Source organism: Sus scrofa, chromosome 17, assembly GCF_054392235.1.
Source record: "Sus scrofa isolate SSC_HxYL_T2T_F1_AM1 chromosome 17, Sscrofa_HxYL_maternal_Yorkshire_Landrace_v2.0, whole genome shotgun sequence".
NCBI lineage: Eukaryota > Metazoa > Chordata > Mammalia > Artiodactyla > Suidae > Sus > Sus scrofa.
In genome coordinates, this window is record NC_139399.1 from 42,859,713 (window position 1) to 42,873,788 (window position 14,076).

The 14,076-nt window shown below is 43.5% G+C and overlaps 1 protein-coding gene across 1 annotated transcript; it reads left to right on the top strand.

Moving 5' to 3' along the window:
- The first annotated feature begins 384 nt into the window (after positions 1-384).
- On the top strand, positions 385-5,638 carry LOC100521232 (beta-defensin 123). Its single transcript, XM_003134373.5, has 2 exons — positions 385-540; positions 5,401-5,638. The coding sequence occupies exons 1-2, from the start codon at positions 483-485 to the stop codon at positions 5,544-5,546; spliced, it is 204 nt and encodes a 67-aa protein (XP_003134421.1). The 5' UTR covers positions 385-482; the 3' UTR covers positions 5,547-5,638.
- Positions 5,639-14,076: the final 8,438 nt, after the last annotated feature.

Consider the following 14,076-nt stretch of genomic DNA (forward strand, 5'->3'; position numbering starts at 1 on the left):
GCCAGGCTACTGCTGGGAGCATCCTTCTCCTGCCAGGTTTAGCCCCGGTCACGTGTATTTCTCATGCTCAACAGCAGCATAAGCCTTTGAACGGACATTCCTTTGTCTGGAACAGCATTTGAGCTCATCTGCCTGGTGCCTTGGTACTTAATCCTCAAAACAGGTTCAGGGCCATCTTCTCTGTGAAGTCTTCCTCGACCTACCGGACTCCATGTGCGTGGCGCCCCCTTGTGGTCCTTGGCTCGACGTCTGACCTTGTGGCTTGACCTAAAAGACGGAAGGCAGCGTGCCAGCTCAGGGCATGTGGCCGCACCCTGTGGGCTCAGGGCACGCGGGGGCTGTGCCCGCGGGCAGCTGAAGGCATGTGCGGGTGACATCTGTTCCGGCTGGACCAAGAGAGCGGGATCCAGAGTGGCCAGAGCTCTCCTCCATTAGCTTTGCCATCTCATCGGACTTGCAGCCTCACTTGGCCGCTTCCAGCCATGAAGCTCCTTTTGCTGACTCTGGCCACACTGCTGCTCCTGTCCCAACTCTCTCCAGGTAACCTGGTCTTCTTCAGGGGAGGGGCAGGGTGTGGAGAATGAGACCTGGAATAGACGTGATGGAAGATAATATAAGAAAGGGAATGTGTGTGTATATGTGTATCTATAGTATATATATGGCTGGGTCACTTTGCTGTCATTGGTACAACAATTGTAAATCAACTACACTGTAATTTTAAAAAAAAAGAGTGCGGAGTTCCCATCGTGGCGCAGTGGAAACGAATCCGACTAGGAACCATGAGGTTTCGGGTTCGATCCCTGGCCTGACTCAGTGAGTTAAGGATCTGGTGTTGCTGTGGTATAGGCCAGCAGCTACAGCCCCAACTGGACCCCTGGGCTGGGAACCTCCATATGCTGCGGGTGCGGCCCTAAAAGGACAAAAGACCCAAAAAAAAAAAAAAAAAAGAGTGCCTTTCAGTATAAAAAGATTTGATTTGGAATTCCCCTTGTGGCTTAGGGAGTTAAAACCCCAACATAGTGTCCGTGAAGACGCAGATTCAATCTCTGGCCTTGCTTAGTGGGTTAAGCATCTGGTGTTGCTGCAAGCTTTAGCGTAGTTTGCAGATGCAGCTCAGATCTGACATTGCTGTGGCTATGGTGTAGGCCAGCAGCTGCAGCTCCAATTCGACCGCTGGCCTAGGAATTTCCATATGCCGCAGGTATGGTTGTACAAACAAACAGAAAAAAAAAATTACAAAATGAAAAGATTCCATTCCTCAGAGAAGAATGTCTTGCCGATATGATTGCAAATACGGAGTTTCTGATTGGTGTGATTTGAGAAAACAGTTTCTCAGTACTTTGGCCTTTTGTTAGCTAACAAAAGCAGTTTCACCAGTAGGCGACTGGTTATGTGGTGTGACAAGATATTCTGGGCTCATCTTGTCCAATTCCTACATCAAGTCTTGAATTAAGCATTTCTTCAAGAAGCCCTAGTTTTTTTTAGTAGGAAAATGGTATTTCAGAACTGTGATCTAGATGCTAGAAATATTCAGTGCTACTAAGTTGATCCTTCTTTCCACATCTTCTCGGGAGACAGAGCAGGTGAGAAAATCAACACATTGAATAGACATTAAATACCTCATGAATTCATATTAATAATCCTATTCAAAGGGAGCATTACAGAATTTGTACTTAAAATATTCCATATTACCTCTGTATGTTCTTTCTTCCACACCAATATTCTCAAACATACTGTTTACTCCGTTGGCATTTTCAAGACTTCTTTGTTTTTTCTTTTGAGGCCACACCGTACATGGAAGTTCCCAGGTTAGGGGTTGAATTGGAGCTACAGCCGCCGGCCTACGCCACAGCCACAGAAAGGATCCGAGCCACGTCTTCGACCTTAACCCACTGAGCAAGACCAGGGATCGAACCCTCGACCTCATGGTTTCTAGTGGGATTCGTTTCCACTGAGCCACATGGGAACTCCCCCAAGACATCTTTTATTATCGTTTTAAATACCTTCCAGCTGTATTGATATATTATTATGTATAGTATCAAGTCATCTGTTACTTTAAGAACGGTTTTTTTCTTTTTTGGTCACAACCACGGCATGCAGAAGTTCCCTGGCCAGAGATCAAAACTATGCCACAGCAGCGACAGCTGCCGCTGTCATCTGCAGTGACAACCCCAGATCCTTAACCAGCTGATCTGCAAGAGAACGCCTAAGAATTATAGTTACAATTTGTAGTATTTTTCTGACATCTTGCTCTGATTTTCCTTCTCAAGGCTTCATCCCATTTCTGTGTTAAATCTCCTTTACCTCTTCTCACTATTTGCCATTTTCTATTGAAATTCTTTTAATCAGTTTTATTGATATTATTTACATAAGATTAAACGTCCACATTTCAAGTATACAACACACGTTTCAACAAATATATATATACAGTCATATAACCACTATCACACCTGTAGTATAATACATTTCTGTTACCCCAAAAAGATCTCTCACGCCCCTTTGCAGTCACCTCCCTGGTCCCAGCCACCAACTGTGCCGAATCTACATTCTGTCACTTTTTTGGTCTTTTGGAATTAAACAACAATAAGTCTTTTGTGCCTGGCTTCTTACCTTAGCATAATATTTTTGCAATTCATCCATATTGTTCACATATTAATATCTTGTTCCTTTGTGTTGCTAAGTAATATCTCACTGTATTAATACATACCGCAATTTGTTTATCAATTAACTAGTTGTTAGATATTTGATCAGTTTCCAGTTTTTACCTATTATAAATAGAGCTGCGATGACTGGTCCAATGCAGGTCTTCATTTCTCTGGAGTAAATACTTAAGGGCGGAGCTGCTGGGTTATGTGATAAGGCTGTGATAAACTATGGAAAACTGCAGACTCTTTTCCACAGTGGCTGTACCATTTTGCATTCCCACTAGCAATAAGATTTAGAGTTGTTCTCATCTTTGTCAACACATGGTACTGTCTTTTAAGTTTAGCTGTTCCAGTGAATATGTAGTTTTAATTATTTTACTGATGACTAAAATACTTCATGATTGATTAATCATATTAAACTCATTTTCAGAGTTCCCTTCGTGGCTCAGCAGAAACGAATCTGACTAGTATCCACGAGGACACAGGTTCGATCCCTGGCCTCTCTCAGTGAGATAAAGGATCTGGCATTGCCATGAGCTGTGGTGTAGGTCACAGACATGGCTCGGATCTGGCGTTGCTGTGGCTGTGGCGTAGGCCAGTGGATACAGCTCCCGTCTGACCCCTCGTCTGGGAACCTAGGCCACAAGGTGCAGCCCTAAAAATACGAAACAACAACAACAACCACATTTTCATGTAGTTGTTTGCCATATATAAGGCATCTTTAATCAGGTTTGTTGTTGAGTTATGTGTTCTACATATTCTAGGTAAACATTCTTTATAAAATATACACTTTTATTTATTTTTATTTTATTTTATTTTTTTATCTTTTTGTCTTCTCCAGGGCCGCACCTGTGGCATATGGAGGTTCCCAGACTAGGGGTCGAATCAGAGCTGCAGCTGCCAGCCTACACCACAGCCACAGCAATGCCAGATCTGAGCCACGTCTGTGACCTACACCACAGCTCACGGCAACACTGGATCCTTAACCCACTGAGCGAGGCCAGGGATCGAACCCACAACCTCAGGGTTCCTAGTAGGATTCATTAACCACTGCACCACAATAGGAACTCCTAAAATCTACACTTTTAAATATTTTCTTCTAGGCTGCAAATTGCCTTTTGACTTACTTAATAGGGCCTTTTGAAAGGCAAGAACTTTTAGTTGTGAAGCCTAGTGTGTTCACTTTTTTCTTCTCTGGCTCATGTTTCTATATCCTATCAAACAAACAAAAACCTTTGCTTGATACAAGGTCAGAAACATTTTCTCCTATGTTTTCTTCCAGATGTTCTCTCGGTTTAGCTCTTACATTTAGGTTAAAGATTCATTTTAAGGTAATTTTTGAAAGGTGTGCTTCTGTATCCTGGTATCTCTAGAATGGCTTAAGGTGTTCATTTTCAGAGATTAAGCAATTCCATTCCAGGGGCTAGGGAGAGGGAAGGATGGGAGTTATTGCTTAATGGGAATAGCGTTCAGTTTTACAAGATGAAATGAGTTATGGGAATAGATGGTGGTGGTGGTTGCAAAACAATATGAATGTATTCAATACCAACGAAATGTACACTTTAGGAGTTCCCGTTGTGGCTCAGTGGTTAACGAATCCAACTAGGAACCATGAGGTTGCGGGTTCGATCCCTGGCCTCGCTCAATGGGTTAAGGATCCGGCGTTGCTGTGAGCTGTGGTGTAGGTCGCAGACAAGGCTCGGATCCCACGTTGCTGTGGCTCTGGTGTAGGCCGGTGGCTACAGCTCCAATTCGACCCCTAGCCTGGGAACCTCCATATGCCACAGGTGTGGCCCTAGAAAATACAAAAAAAAAAAAAAAGGAGTACACTGTAAAATGATTAAGATGATAAATTTTATGTTATGTGTATTTTGCCAAAAAAGAAATAAAAATAAAAACCTAAGTACAGCCATCTTCTTGATGACAGGCCTTGGCAAAGACAAGGCAAAACAAAAATAAGGTTATGAAAAGAGTGATGAAATTTTAGCCAAAAAAAAATATAGATAGATAGATAGATAGATGAACCTTGAAAGTATTATGCTACATGAAAGAAGCCAGACACAAAATGCTACACATTATATGTTTCCATTGGCATAAAATACCCAGAGTAGGCAAGTCTTTAGAGAGGAGGGCAAAATTGGTGGTTGCCCAGGGATGAGGAGAGGGGAAATGAGAAAGCTTAATGGGTGCAAGATTTCTGTGTGGGGTGATTGAAAAGTTCTAGAACTAAATGGTGATGATAATTGCACAACATTGTGAACGTACTTAATGCTCTGGGACTTTACTCTTTAAACTACTTAAACCGAGGAGTTCCCTTGTGGCTCAGTGGGCTAAGAACCTGACACAGTATTCATAAGTATGCAGGTTTGATCCCTGGCCTGGCTCAGCCTGACCTGACCTGCTGCAAGCTGCAGGTCACAGATGGGGCCGGGATCCCATGTTGCCATGGCCGTGACGTAGGGCTGCAGCTGCAGCGCTGATTCGATCCCTAGCCTGGGGACTTCCCTAGGCCACAGGTACAACCTTAACAAAGAAAAACCAAATAAAATCAAATACTTAAGCCGATAAACTTTATGTTATTTGTATTGAAAGAGAGAAGAAGGAAAAAAGAGAAAGGAGGACCAGGGGCAAAGTCAAAGGAGACCGAGTTCCCTCTGACACAGCTGTTTTCAACCTTTCACAGACTTTTCAAACCCAGAGTCTCCCTCTTCTTAGGATTGACACGCTCTCCATTCTTCTTTCTTTTTTGTGTCAGGTGGCACCAAAAAATGCTGGAATCTTCACGGCAAATGCCGCCAGAAATGCTTCGGGAAGGAACGGGTCTATGTTTACTGCACAAATAATAAAATGTGCTGTGTGAAGCCCAAGTATCAGCCAAGAGAAAATCCTTGGAAATTTTAAGTTCTCTGAAGCCCAGAGCCATCCAAATGCAGATGAAGCCACCCTGAGTGGACTCCCCGGGGGCGGGCTCTCAAGCTCTGTCAATAAACCCCTCTGGCTGATCCCTGTGTTGGCCTGTCGTCTACCCTACAGTTCTCTTTCTGCAGGTGGTCCGTTAAGTCGGAACTCTTTTCATTATAATAATAAGACATGATCTGCCTTCTTCAATCTCCTCTCTCCAAAGTGGGCAGGGGAATTTTCTGGACTCTACGTGACATAAGATAATACCACCGTTCTGGCAGCTCATGAAAGGTGTGCTTCTGTGTCCAGGTGTTTCTAGAATGCTTTAAGGTGTTCATTTTCAGCGATTAACTCCCATTGTTCTCAGTAATGCTGTGGTGCTCTTAGTAGCTCTCTTTAGCAATATTATTCATCTCTGCAACCTCATCATCTTCTAATGAGTCATTACTTTGAAATTCCAAATTTTTCCTTTTACCTATGTGGAAACACAACAAGAACAAAAAACATTTTGTTGTCTGCCGGGGCCCACGAATCCCAGGGCTGGGGTGGTGGGGCTGGTGCTCACCCACTGGTGGGTGGATCAGGGCCCCAGATCCCCTGGTTGTGGGGCCCTTGGGGTCCCTGGGCTAGGGCTAGGGCACTCATGTGCAGGGCTGAGTCCTGGGCCCTCTGGCAGACAGAGCCAGTACAGTTTCTTGTATGTCACTTATCTCTCCATAAAGTCAATAAATAAACAAACATGGTTTTTTAGGAGAAAAAAAAAGGCTAAAGGAAGATAGAAATTTTTAAAAAGAGATAGAGTAACTGAATAATATGATGAAACCAGAGAGCTGGACAGGTGCTACATCCTGGAGGACTTGCCAAGTTAAAAAATTGCTTTGCAAACATAGATGCAAATGGCAGACCACCCATTTCAGGCAGCAGACTGATCCCCACATTTTCAGCGTTCTTCCAGCCCAATCGCCCTGACATCCTTTGCCTACTTGGTTACTGGGCACCATTTAACTGGAAGACTCCTGGAATCACTGCTGACATCCTGGAAAGTTCATCCGGTCCTTCCCTCCTGCTGCCCCTGACCCCCGACCCTGACCCCCTCAGGATCCTCGCCATCAATATTTAAACTGAAGCCACACCATCTCATGGTGGCTTGATACACAGCTACCACAAAGACGAATTCAGATCTCACACACAGGACCAGAACTGCAGCCTGCTAGCTGCATAGACGCTCCTCAGTCATGCCATTAACTCTGCAATGATGAGACCCAGCTTTTACCCGCACTGGCTTCTGTGGGATCCCACTTGTCACATTACAGCAGTTTACTGCACATCCGGTCTTCAGCCATCTCTCACCACTTCCACTGTTACTACCCTGGTCCAGAGCACCATCACCTCGGACCTGTGCTGTTACACTGGCCTCCAACCGATTTCCCTCCTTCTGCTTTTATCCGCTTCGGTCCGTTCTCAAGGGTGCAATCAGAGTGATTTCAGCTCTCCTCTCCTCAAAACCGTCCTGTGATTTCTCATCTCACCCAGATATAGCCGGAGCCCTAACATTAGCCCACAAGCGCGCCCCCCACACACGCACACACAACATGCACTCTGGAATCTGGATTCCATTATTTCTCTGACCTCATCTTCAATTATTCTTCCACTGGTTCATTCCACTCAAGCCACACTGGCCTCCTTGCTCTTCCTGACACACCAGGCATCATCCCACTCATCACCTGACTGGAAGTCTCAACCCCAGTCCTCTGGGTGACTCACTCTCTAACATCCTTTGGGTCCCTGTTCAAATATCACCTTCTCGGAGTTTCCATCATGGCTCAGCGGAAACGAATCTGACTAGTATCCATGAGGACACAGGTTCCATCCCTCACCTGTCCGTGGGTTAAGGATCCGGCGTTGCCGTGAGCTGTGGTGTAGGTCACAGACGCGGCTTGGATTTGGTGTTGCTGTGGCTGTGGTGTAGGCAGGGGACTACAGCTCCAATTCGACCCCTAGCCTGGGAACCTCCATATGCTTTGGGTGTAGCCCTAAAAAGACCAAAAAAAAAACCCCAAAACCCCACAAATATCACCTTCTCACTGAAGCCTTTTCTAGAGACCTTATTTTAAATTTTTCTTCAGAAACTGCTCTCCCTTGCTTCTTTTTGGCTTGCATATCTTCAGCATGTACCACATTTGTTCCTTTGTTGTGTTTATTGCCCTCACCACGAGAATGTGATAAAGGGACACTGAATACCCACCGGGGTTATTTGTCAAAGAGCTAAGCATTAAAACAAATATTTTATTTTACCTAAAAATGAACAGTCGGGAAAACAAAAAACAGAGTAGGCATCACACAAAAGGGATTTAATGCAGAAAATCGGCCACACACTTGTTGGAAGACTTGAAGTCAAAAGTGAAACTGAAGGTATCCAGATATGTGTAACTACAGGAAGGAGCTACACCTCCTAATGCTGGGAGAAACCTCCATCTGCCCTCCAGTGCCTCCCGTTCCCTTCTCCACCCCTGTCTGACCCTGGAAGGACAGTATCAATAGGATCTCTTGCCTCTGGCATTCAGCCGAGTTTAAGTGGATTTTTGGGAGTTGCTGTGGTGTTGCCGTGAGCTGTGGTGTAGGTCGCAGACGCGGCTCGGATCCCGCGTTGCTGTGGCTCTGGCGTCCTAAGCCGGCGGCTACAGCTCCGATTCGACCCCTTGCCTGGGAACCTCCATATGCCGCGGGAGCGGCCCAAGAAATGGCAAAAAGACACACACACACACAAAGTGGATTTTTGGAGCAGGGAGGGAGTAAGGTCAGGATATTTACTCTACCACCTGTCTCTCTGCAGAGTCGCCATCTGAATTAGTTAACTATAATCCTTGCAGTATGAAGGATTATACTCTTTTCTACTCCTATGCTATATTCAAATGATGGAGACTGGGCTGTGTTGCAAGAAAGTCATTTTTTTGCCTGCCCTTAGGCTTCCGTGTACCCAGTTTACAAATTCCAATGGAGTCCCCATTAATTTTGATCAAAAAAAGGCCCCAGAGGACTCCCAAAAGAACCCCTAGAGGGCAGTATCTCCCCTTCGAGAGTCTGTTCTCGCCATTAGCAGAGTCCTCTCTCCCTGATTCTATTCTTGATCAGACAAATGGGGCTGCATCCTAAGCACGATCATTTACCAAGCTCAGGCAGAGAGGGGATCGGAGGAGAGAGACAGAGATAGAGAGAGGGAAGGAGGGAGAGAGAGAAAGAAAGGGAGAAATAAGGGGGGCTGGGGGACGTTATTCCACTTTTTTTTTTTTCTGTCTTTTTGACTCTTCAAGCTGGATTTTTTGTTGTTGTTGTTTTGTTTTTGTTTTTGTTTTTGTTTTGCTTTTTAGGGCCGCGGGTTATGGAGATTCCCGGGCTAGGGGTCGAATCAGAGCTACAGCCGCCGGCCTACACCACAGCCACAGCAACGCAGGATCTGAGCTGTGTATGCTACCTACTCCACAGCTCACGGCAACACCAGATCCCCAACCCACTGATGGAGGCCAGGGATCGTACCCGCAACGTCATGGCTCCCAGCCAGATTTGTTTCCGCTGCTCCACAATGGGAACTTCAAGCTGGATTTTTTTTTTTTTTTTGAAGTATAACTGATTACAGTATTGTGTTAGTTTCAAGTGTACAGAGTAAGGATTTGGTATTTTTGCAGATTAAATTCCATTATGGGTTATTATAATATAGTGAGTATAATTCCCTGTGTTATACAGTAAATCCTTGTTGCTTATCTTTTAAATACACAGATATTTGTATCTGTCAATCCCATACCCTTAATTTGTCCCTCTCCTTCTCTCCCCCCTTTGGTAACCACAAATTTATTTTCTATGTTTCTGAGTCTGTTTCTCTTTTGTATGTACATTTATTTGTATTTTTTTTAATTCCACGTATAAGTTGTGTCATATATTTATTTTTCTCTGGCTCATTTCATTAATCATAATATTCTCTAGGTTCATCCACCTTGCTGCAAATGGTAGTATTTCATTCTTTTTGTGGCTGATAATAATCCATTGATATATACCCTCTCTTCCTAATCCAATCGTTTGTGGGTGGGCACCTCAGGATTTTTGCCTTTTTAAGTCACAAAAATGGTATCACCAGTATATACCCCTTTGTATCTGCTTCTTTGGTTTAACATAATGTTTCTGAGATTAATTCACTATTGTATGTATCAGTATATTGTTATTTGTTTACTAAGTGTTATTGTACCATATGGCTGTAACTCGACTTACAATTTCCTTGTTAGACATTTAGGTTGTTTCCAGCTATGGGATATATTATAAATACAACTGATACAAACATTAAGAAAGTGTTTCTGTATATATATTTCTATTTTTATAAGTAACTCTGCAACTGTTTTTTCCAAACTGGTTGTCCATGTTACATGCCCAGCTATGATGTATTCCCACCAGTTGCTCCGTATCCTCACCGACACTATGATCAGCTTTTTTTTTTTTTTTTACATATAACCCCAAGGGCTTTATTTTATTTTATTTTTTTATTTTTAATTTTTTTGGTCTTTTTGTCTTTTTAGGGCTGCACCCATGGCACATGGAGGTTCCCAGGCTAGGGGTTGAATCAGAGCTGTTGCCGCCGGCCTACGCCAGAGCCACAGCAACTCGGGATCTGAGCCGAGTCTGCGACCTGCACCACAGCTCACGGCAACGCCGGATCCTTAACCCACTGAGCAAGGGCAGGGACCGAACCCGCAACCTCATGGTTCCTAGTCGGATTCATTAACCACTGCGCCACGACGGAAACTCCTGATCAGCTTTTTTATATGAATCATTCTGGTGCTGTGTATGGCATCCCATTGTGAATCTAATTTGCATTTCCCTGATACCTAATGATTTCGAGCATCTTTTCATGGGCTTATTGGCCATTTGTGTACCTTCTTTTGTAAAATGTCTGTTTAAATATTCGCCCACTCTAATGTTAGATTGTCTTTTTCTTACTGACTTGTAGGCATTCTTCATATTCTCTGGAAATGAGTCCTTGGTCAGATATATTCTTTGCAAATATGAACAATAGCTGTCCAAATTAACCAAGAGAATTCCTCCTTGAGCCAGAGGCTGCATGAGCAGGAGAGGGGAATTGTCTCAATCCCCATGCACCAAAAGTACCTGGCAGGGAAGACGTCACACTGCACTGCATGATTCTGCTGCACAGAGATCTTTATCTTTCATAAAAATGCCCCCTCGACATAACGAGTCATCTCTTTTGGTTATCACCGGAGGAAGATGGTGTGCCCCATTGATGGAGGAGAGCTTGCTCTCTATGCCAGTCCCCAGAAAGGCAATTTCCTGAGCCATTTTCAAGAGTAATTTGGGCCATAATTTGTCATCTGGCTCTCAGACTTAAATGTAGACCTCAGAGTGGCTCTCACAATAAACAGTTCCACTCAACACTGTGCTATGGAAAACCCAGGTTGGGAAGGGGGTGGGGCGAGACCAAATCCCACTCTGACCTCCGACAATAACCCTCACTGTAACTTTACTCTGGTCCTTTCTTGAAAGCTCAAAGGGGCCCACCTGATCAGCAGTATGAGAAACTCCTCTAACCTCTACTCTAATCAGAGAAACTCTGAGGCATGTGAAAATACATATATATTTTTTATCTGAGTACTGTGTATGCACACACCTTTTTAATATATATAACTTTTTTAAAAATCATATAAAACATATATATCCATTCTGACAAAATACATAACAGAAGGTAACAGGGATTATGAAAAAGTGGTGAATATTTTGAAGCTCATCTATGTTTGATTTCCCCACAATGTGTTCTAAGCATATTACACAAGTTATAAAAATTGGAAGTTTTTAAAGGAATGTCAGGAGGCATCTTAGTGCTAAAAATCTTGTTTTGGAAAACTAAGCACATATGGAAATATTCATGATACATTGATAAGTTAAGAAAAAAGACACGAAAAATGTAGAGTTTGATTCCATTTTATTTGTAAGTCACGTTTTAGGTATTTTTTTAATTGTGGGTATTTATGTATAGTGAAAATACTGATGACTTTTGCCCTCTTATTTGTGCTTTTCTGTTTTAAGTTTTCTCCAATGAACATGTATTACTTTCACAGTTAGGAGGGGAAAAAAACGTTATTTTAAAAGTACAAAAAGGGGAGCTTCTGTCGTGGTGCAGCGGAAACGAATCCAACTAGGAACCGTGAGGTTTTGGGTTCGATCCCTGGCTTTGCTCATTGGGTTAAGGATCCAGTGTTGCTGTGAGCTGTGGTGTAGGTCACAGATGCAGCTGGGATCTGGTGTAGCTGTGGCTGTAGTGTAGGCTGGCAGCTACAGCTCCAATTGGACCCCTAGCGTGGGAACCTCCATATGCCATGGGTGTGGCCCTAAAAAGGACAAAAGACAAAAAAAAAAAAAAAAAGTACGAAAAAGATGAGCATGGAAGACAAAATCAAGTCCAGAGGATCACAGTGGAATCCCAACTTCCCATTTACTAGATATATGAATTTGCTCAGCTAAGAACTCCACTTGCCTTATAGAAAAAGGTGGAATAATAATACGACTGTGAGAATTAAGTGAGACAATGCATGTAAAGCAGTTGGCCATAACTAAAGTCTAGCCGATACTATTATTATCATTCGCTCAGCCATTCAGTGAGCCTGGGGAATGTTTGTGCTCTGAATAGTACTTCGGAGCACCTATGCAGAGCAAAAATTCCTTCCCTTGCATCCCCCCTCCCCTGCTTGGCTCTCCATGTGCACCTCCAGTGCCATGGATCTCCCTTCTTCCCAAAGCTTCCCCTTCACACATTGCCTCTCCTACCAATAAGTGGTTCTGATTCTACCTCAGAAATAGCCTTGATTTGAGATCCCAAGATTCAAGTCCAAGTCCTAGTTCTGTGCCTCAGGAGCTGTGTGGCATTAGACAAGTCACTTTCTGTCTCTGGGCTTGGGAGCCTCATCTGCGAAGTATCTTGAGGAATCTTCCACTCTAGAATTGCCTTGTCTCCTTGGCTTGTTAGAATGTAGGAGGTTGGATGTAGGCTTATACGAAGATCTGTTAGGAAGCTAGATGGGAAATAGTCCTACATAGGTGAGGATTAAGCCTCCGAAAACCATCTCATCTGTTTTGTCTTGTTTCAGCCCTCGGGACAAGGAAATGCTGCCTCTGACATGACTGAGAAAATCACTTCTGTAGAATTCCCACCAAAAATTCTAAAGCTGGGGAGTTCCCTCTGTGGTGCAGTGGGCTAAGAACCTGACTGCAGTGGCTTGGGTCACTGCAGAGGTGAGGGTTTGAGCCCCAGCCTGGCGTGGTGGGTTAAAGGATCCAGTGTTGCAGCAGCTGTGGCTCAGATTTAGTCCCTGGCCCAGGAACTTCCCTATGCCATGGATGAAGCTATTTAAATAAATAAATAAATAAATAAATAAATAAAAATGTAAAAAAAAAATTTTTTTTAAAGAGCTAAAGCTGGAATCAATCATAAGGAAACATCAGACAAACCCAAACTGAGGGACACTCATCAAAACCACCAGCCTAGGAGTTCCCGTTGTGGCACAACGGAAACAAATCTGACTAGTATCCATGAGGATGAGGGTTCGACTCCCCTCCTCGCTCAGTGGGTCGGGGATCCAGCGTTGCCATGAGCTGTGGTGTAGGGAGCAGAAGCAGCTCGGATCTGGCTTTTCGGTGGCTGTGGCGTAGGCTGGCAGTGTAGTTCAGATTCAAACCCTAGCCTGGGAACTTCCACATGCCACGGGTGCAGCCCTAAAAAGCAAAAAAAAAAAAAAAAAAAACAGCCTGGATGCTTCAAAAACATCAGTGTAATGAAAGACCGAAGAAATGCTCAAGATTCAAAGAGATCAGAGAAGCATGACAACTGAATGGAATGTGTGACCCAAGGATTTTCTTTAAAGAAGAGACAGTAGAATTTTGTTAATGTTAACATCCTTATTTTTATCATTGTACTATGGTTATATGAGAAAATGCCTTTGGGAGTTCCCTGGTGGTACAGTGGGTTAAGGATCCAGTGTTGTCACTGCTATGGCCCAGGCTGCTGCTGGGTTTGATCCCTGGCCCAGGAAGTTTCACAGAAAACTTCAGGCCAGGAAGAAAGAAAGGAGAGAGAGAGAGAAAAGAAAAGAAAAAAAGAAAAGAAAAGAAAGAAGGAAAGAAAATGCCTTTAGGAAAAATCCACTGAAGCATTTAAGTGTAAGAGTATTATGTCTGCTACATATATTAGTATATTCATATATAATTATGTGTGTGTGTGTTATGGAGGAGGAAATGAAAAGGTTAAAGTGGTAAAATATTAATATTTGGGGAAGCTGCTTGTAAATTAATGATACTTCCAAAAAACCAAAAAATTGGGGGGAAAATTTTGGCACTATTTTTTCATAATTTTGAAAAATCTGAAAATCCATGGAGAAGGCCAATGGGGTGTTTTCTTGCTCAGTAGTGGTAATAGCGACTGCAACAGCTTTCGTTGGCTGAGTACTTATAAAGGGCCAGGTGATCCCATCTGACCCCA

Excerpts from the sequence above, each read along its gene's own strand:
- LOC100521232 (XM_003134373.5), top strand. The coding sequence starts at position 483 with ATGAAGCTCCTTTTGCTGACTCTGGCCACACTGCTGCTCCTGTCCCAA. Across the intron at positions 541-5,400 it reads CCTGTCCCAACTCTCTCCAG|GTGGCACCAAAAAATGCTGG; the intron begins GTAACCTGGTCT and ends TTTTTGTGTCAG.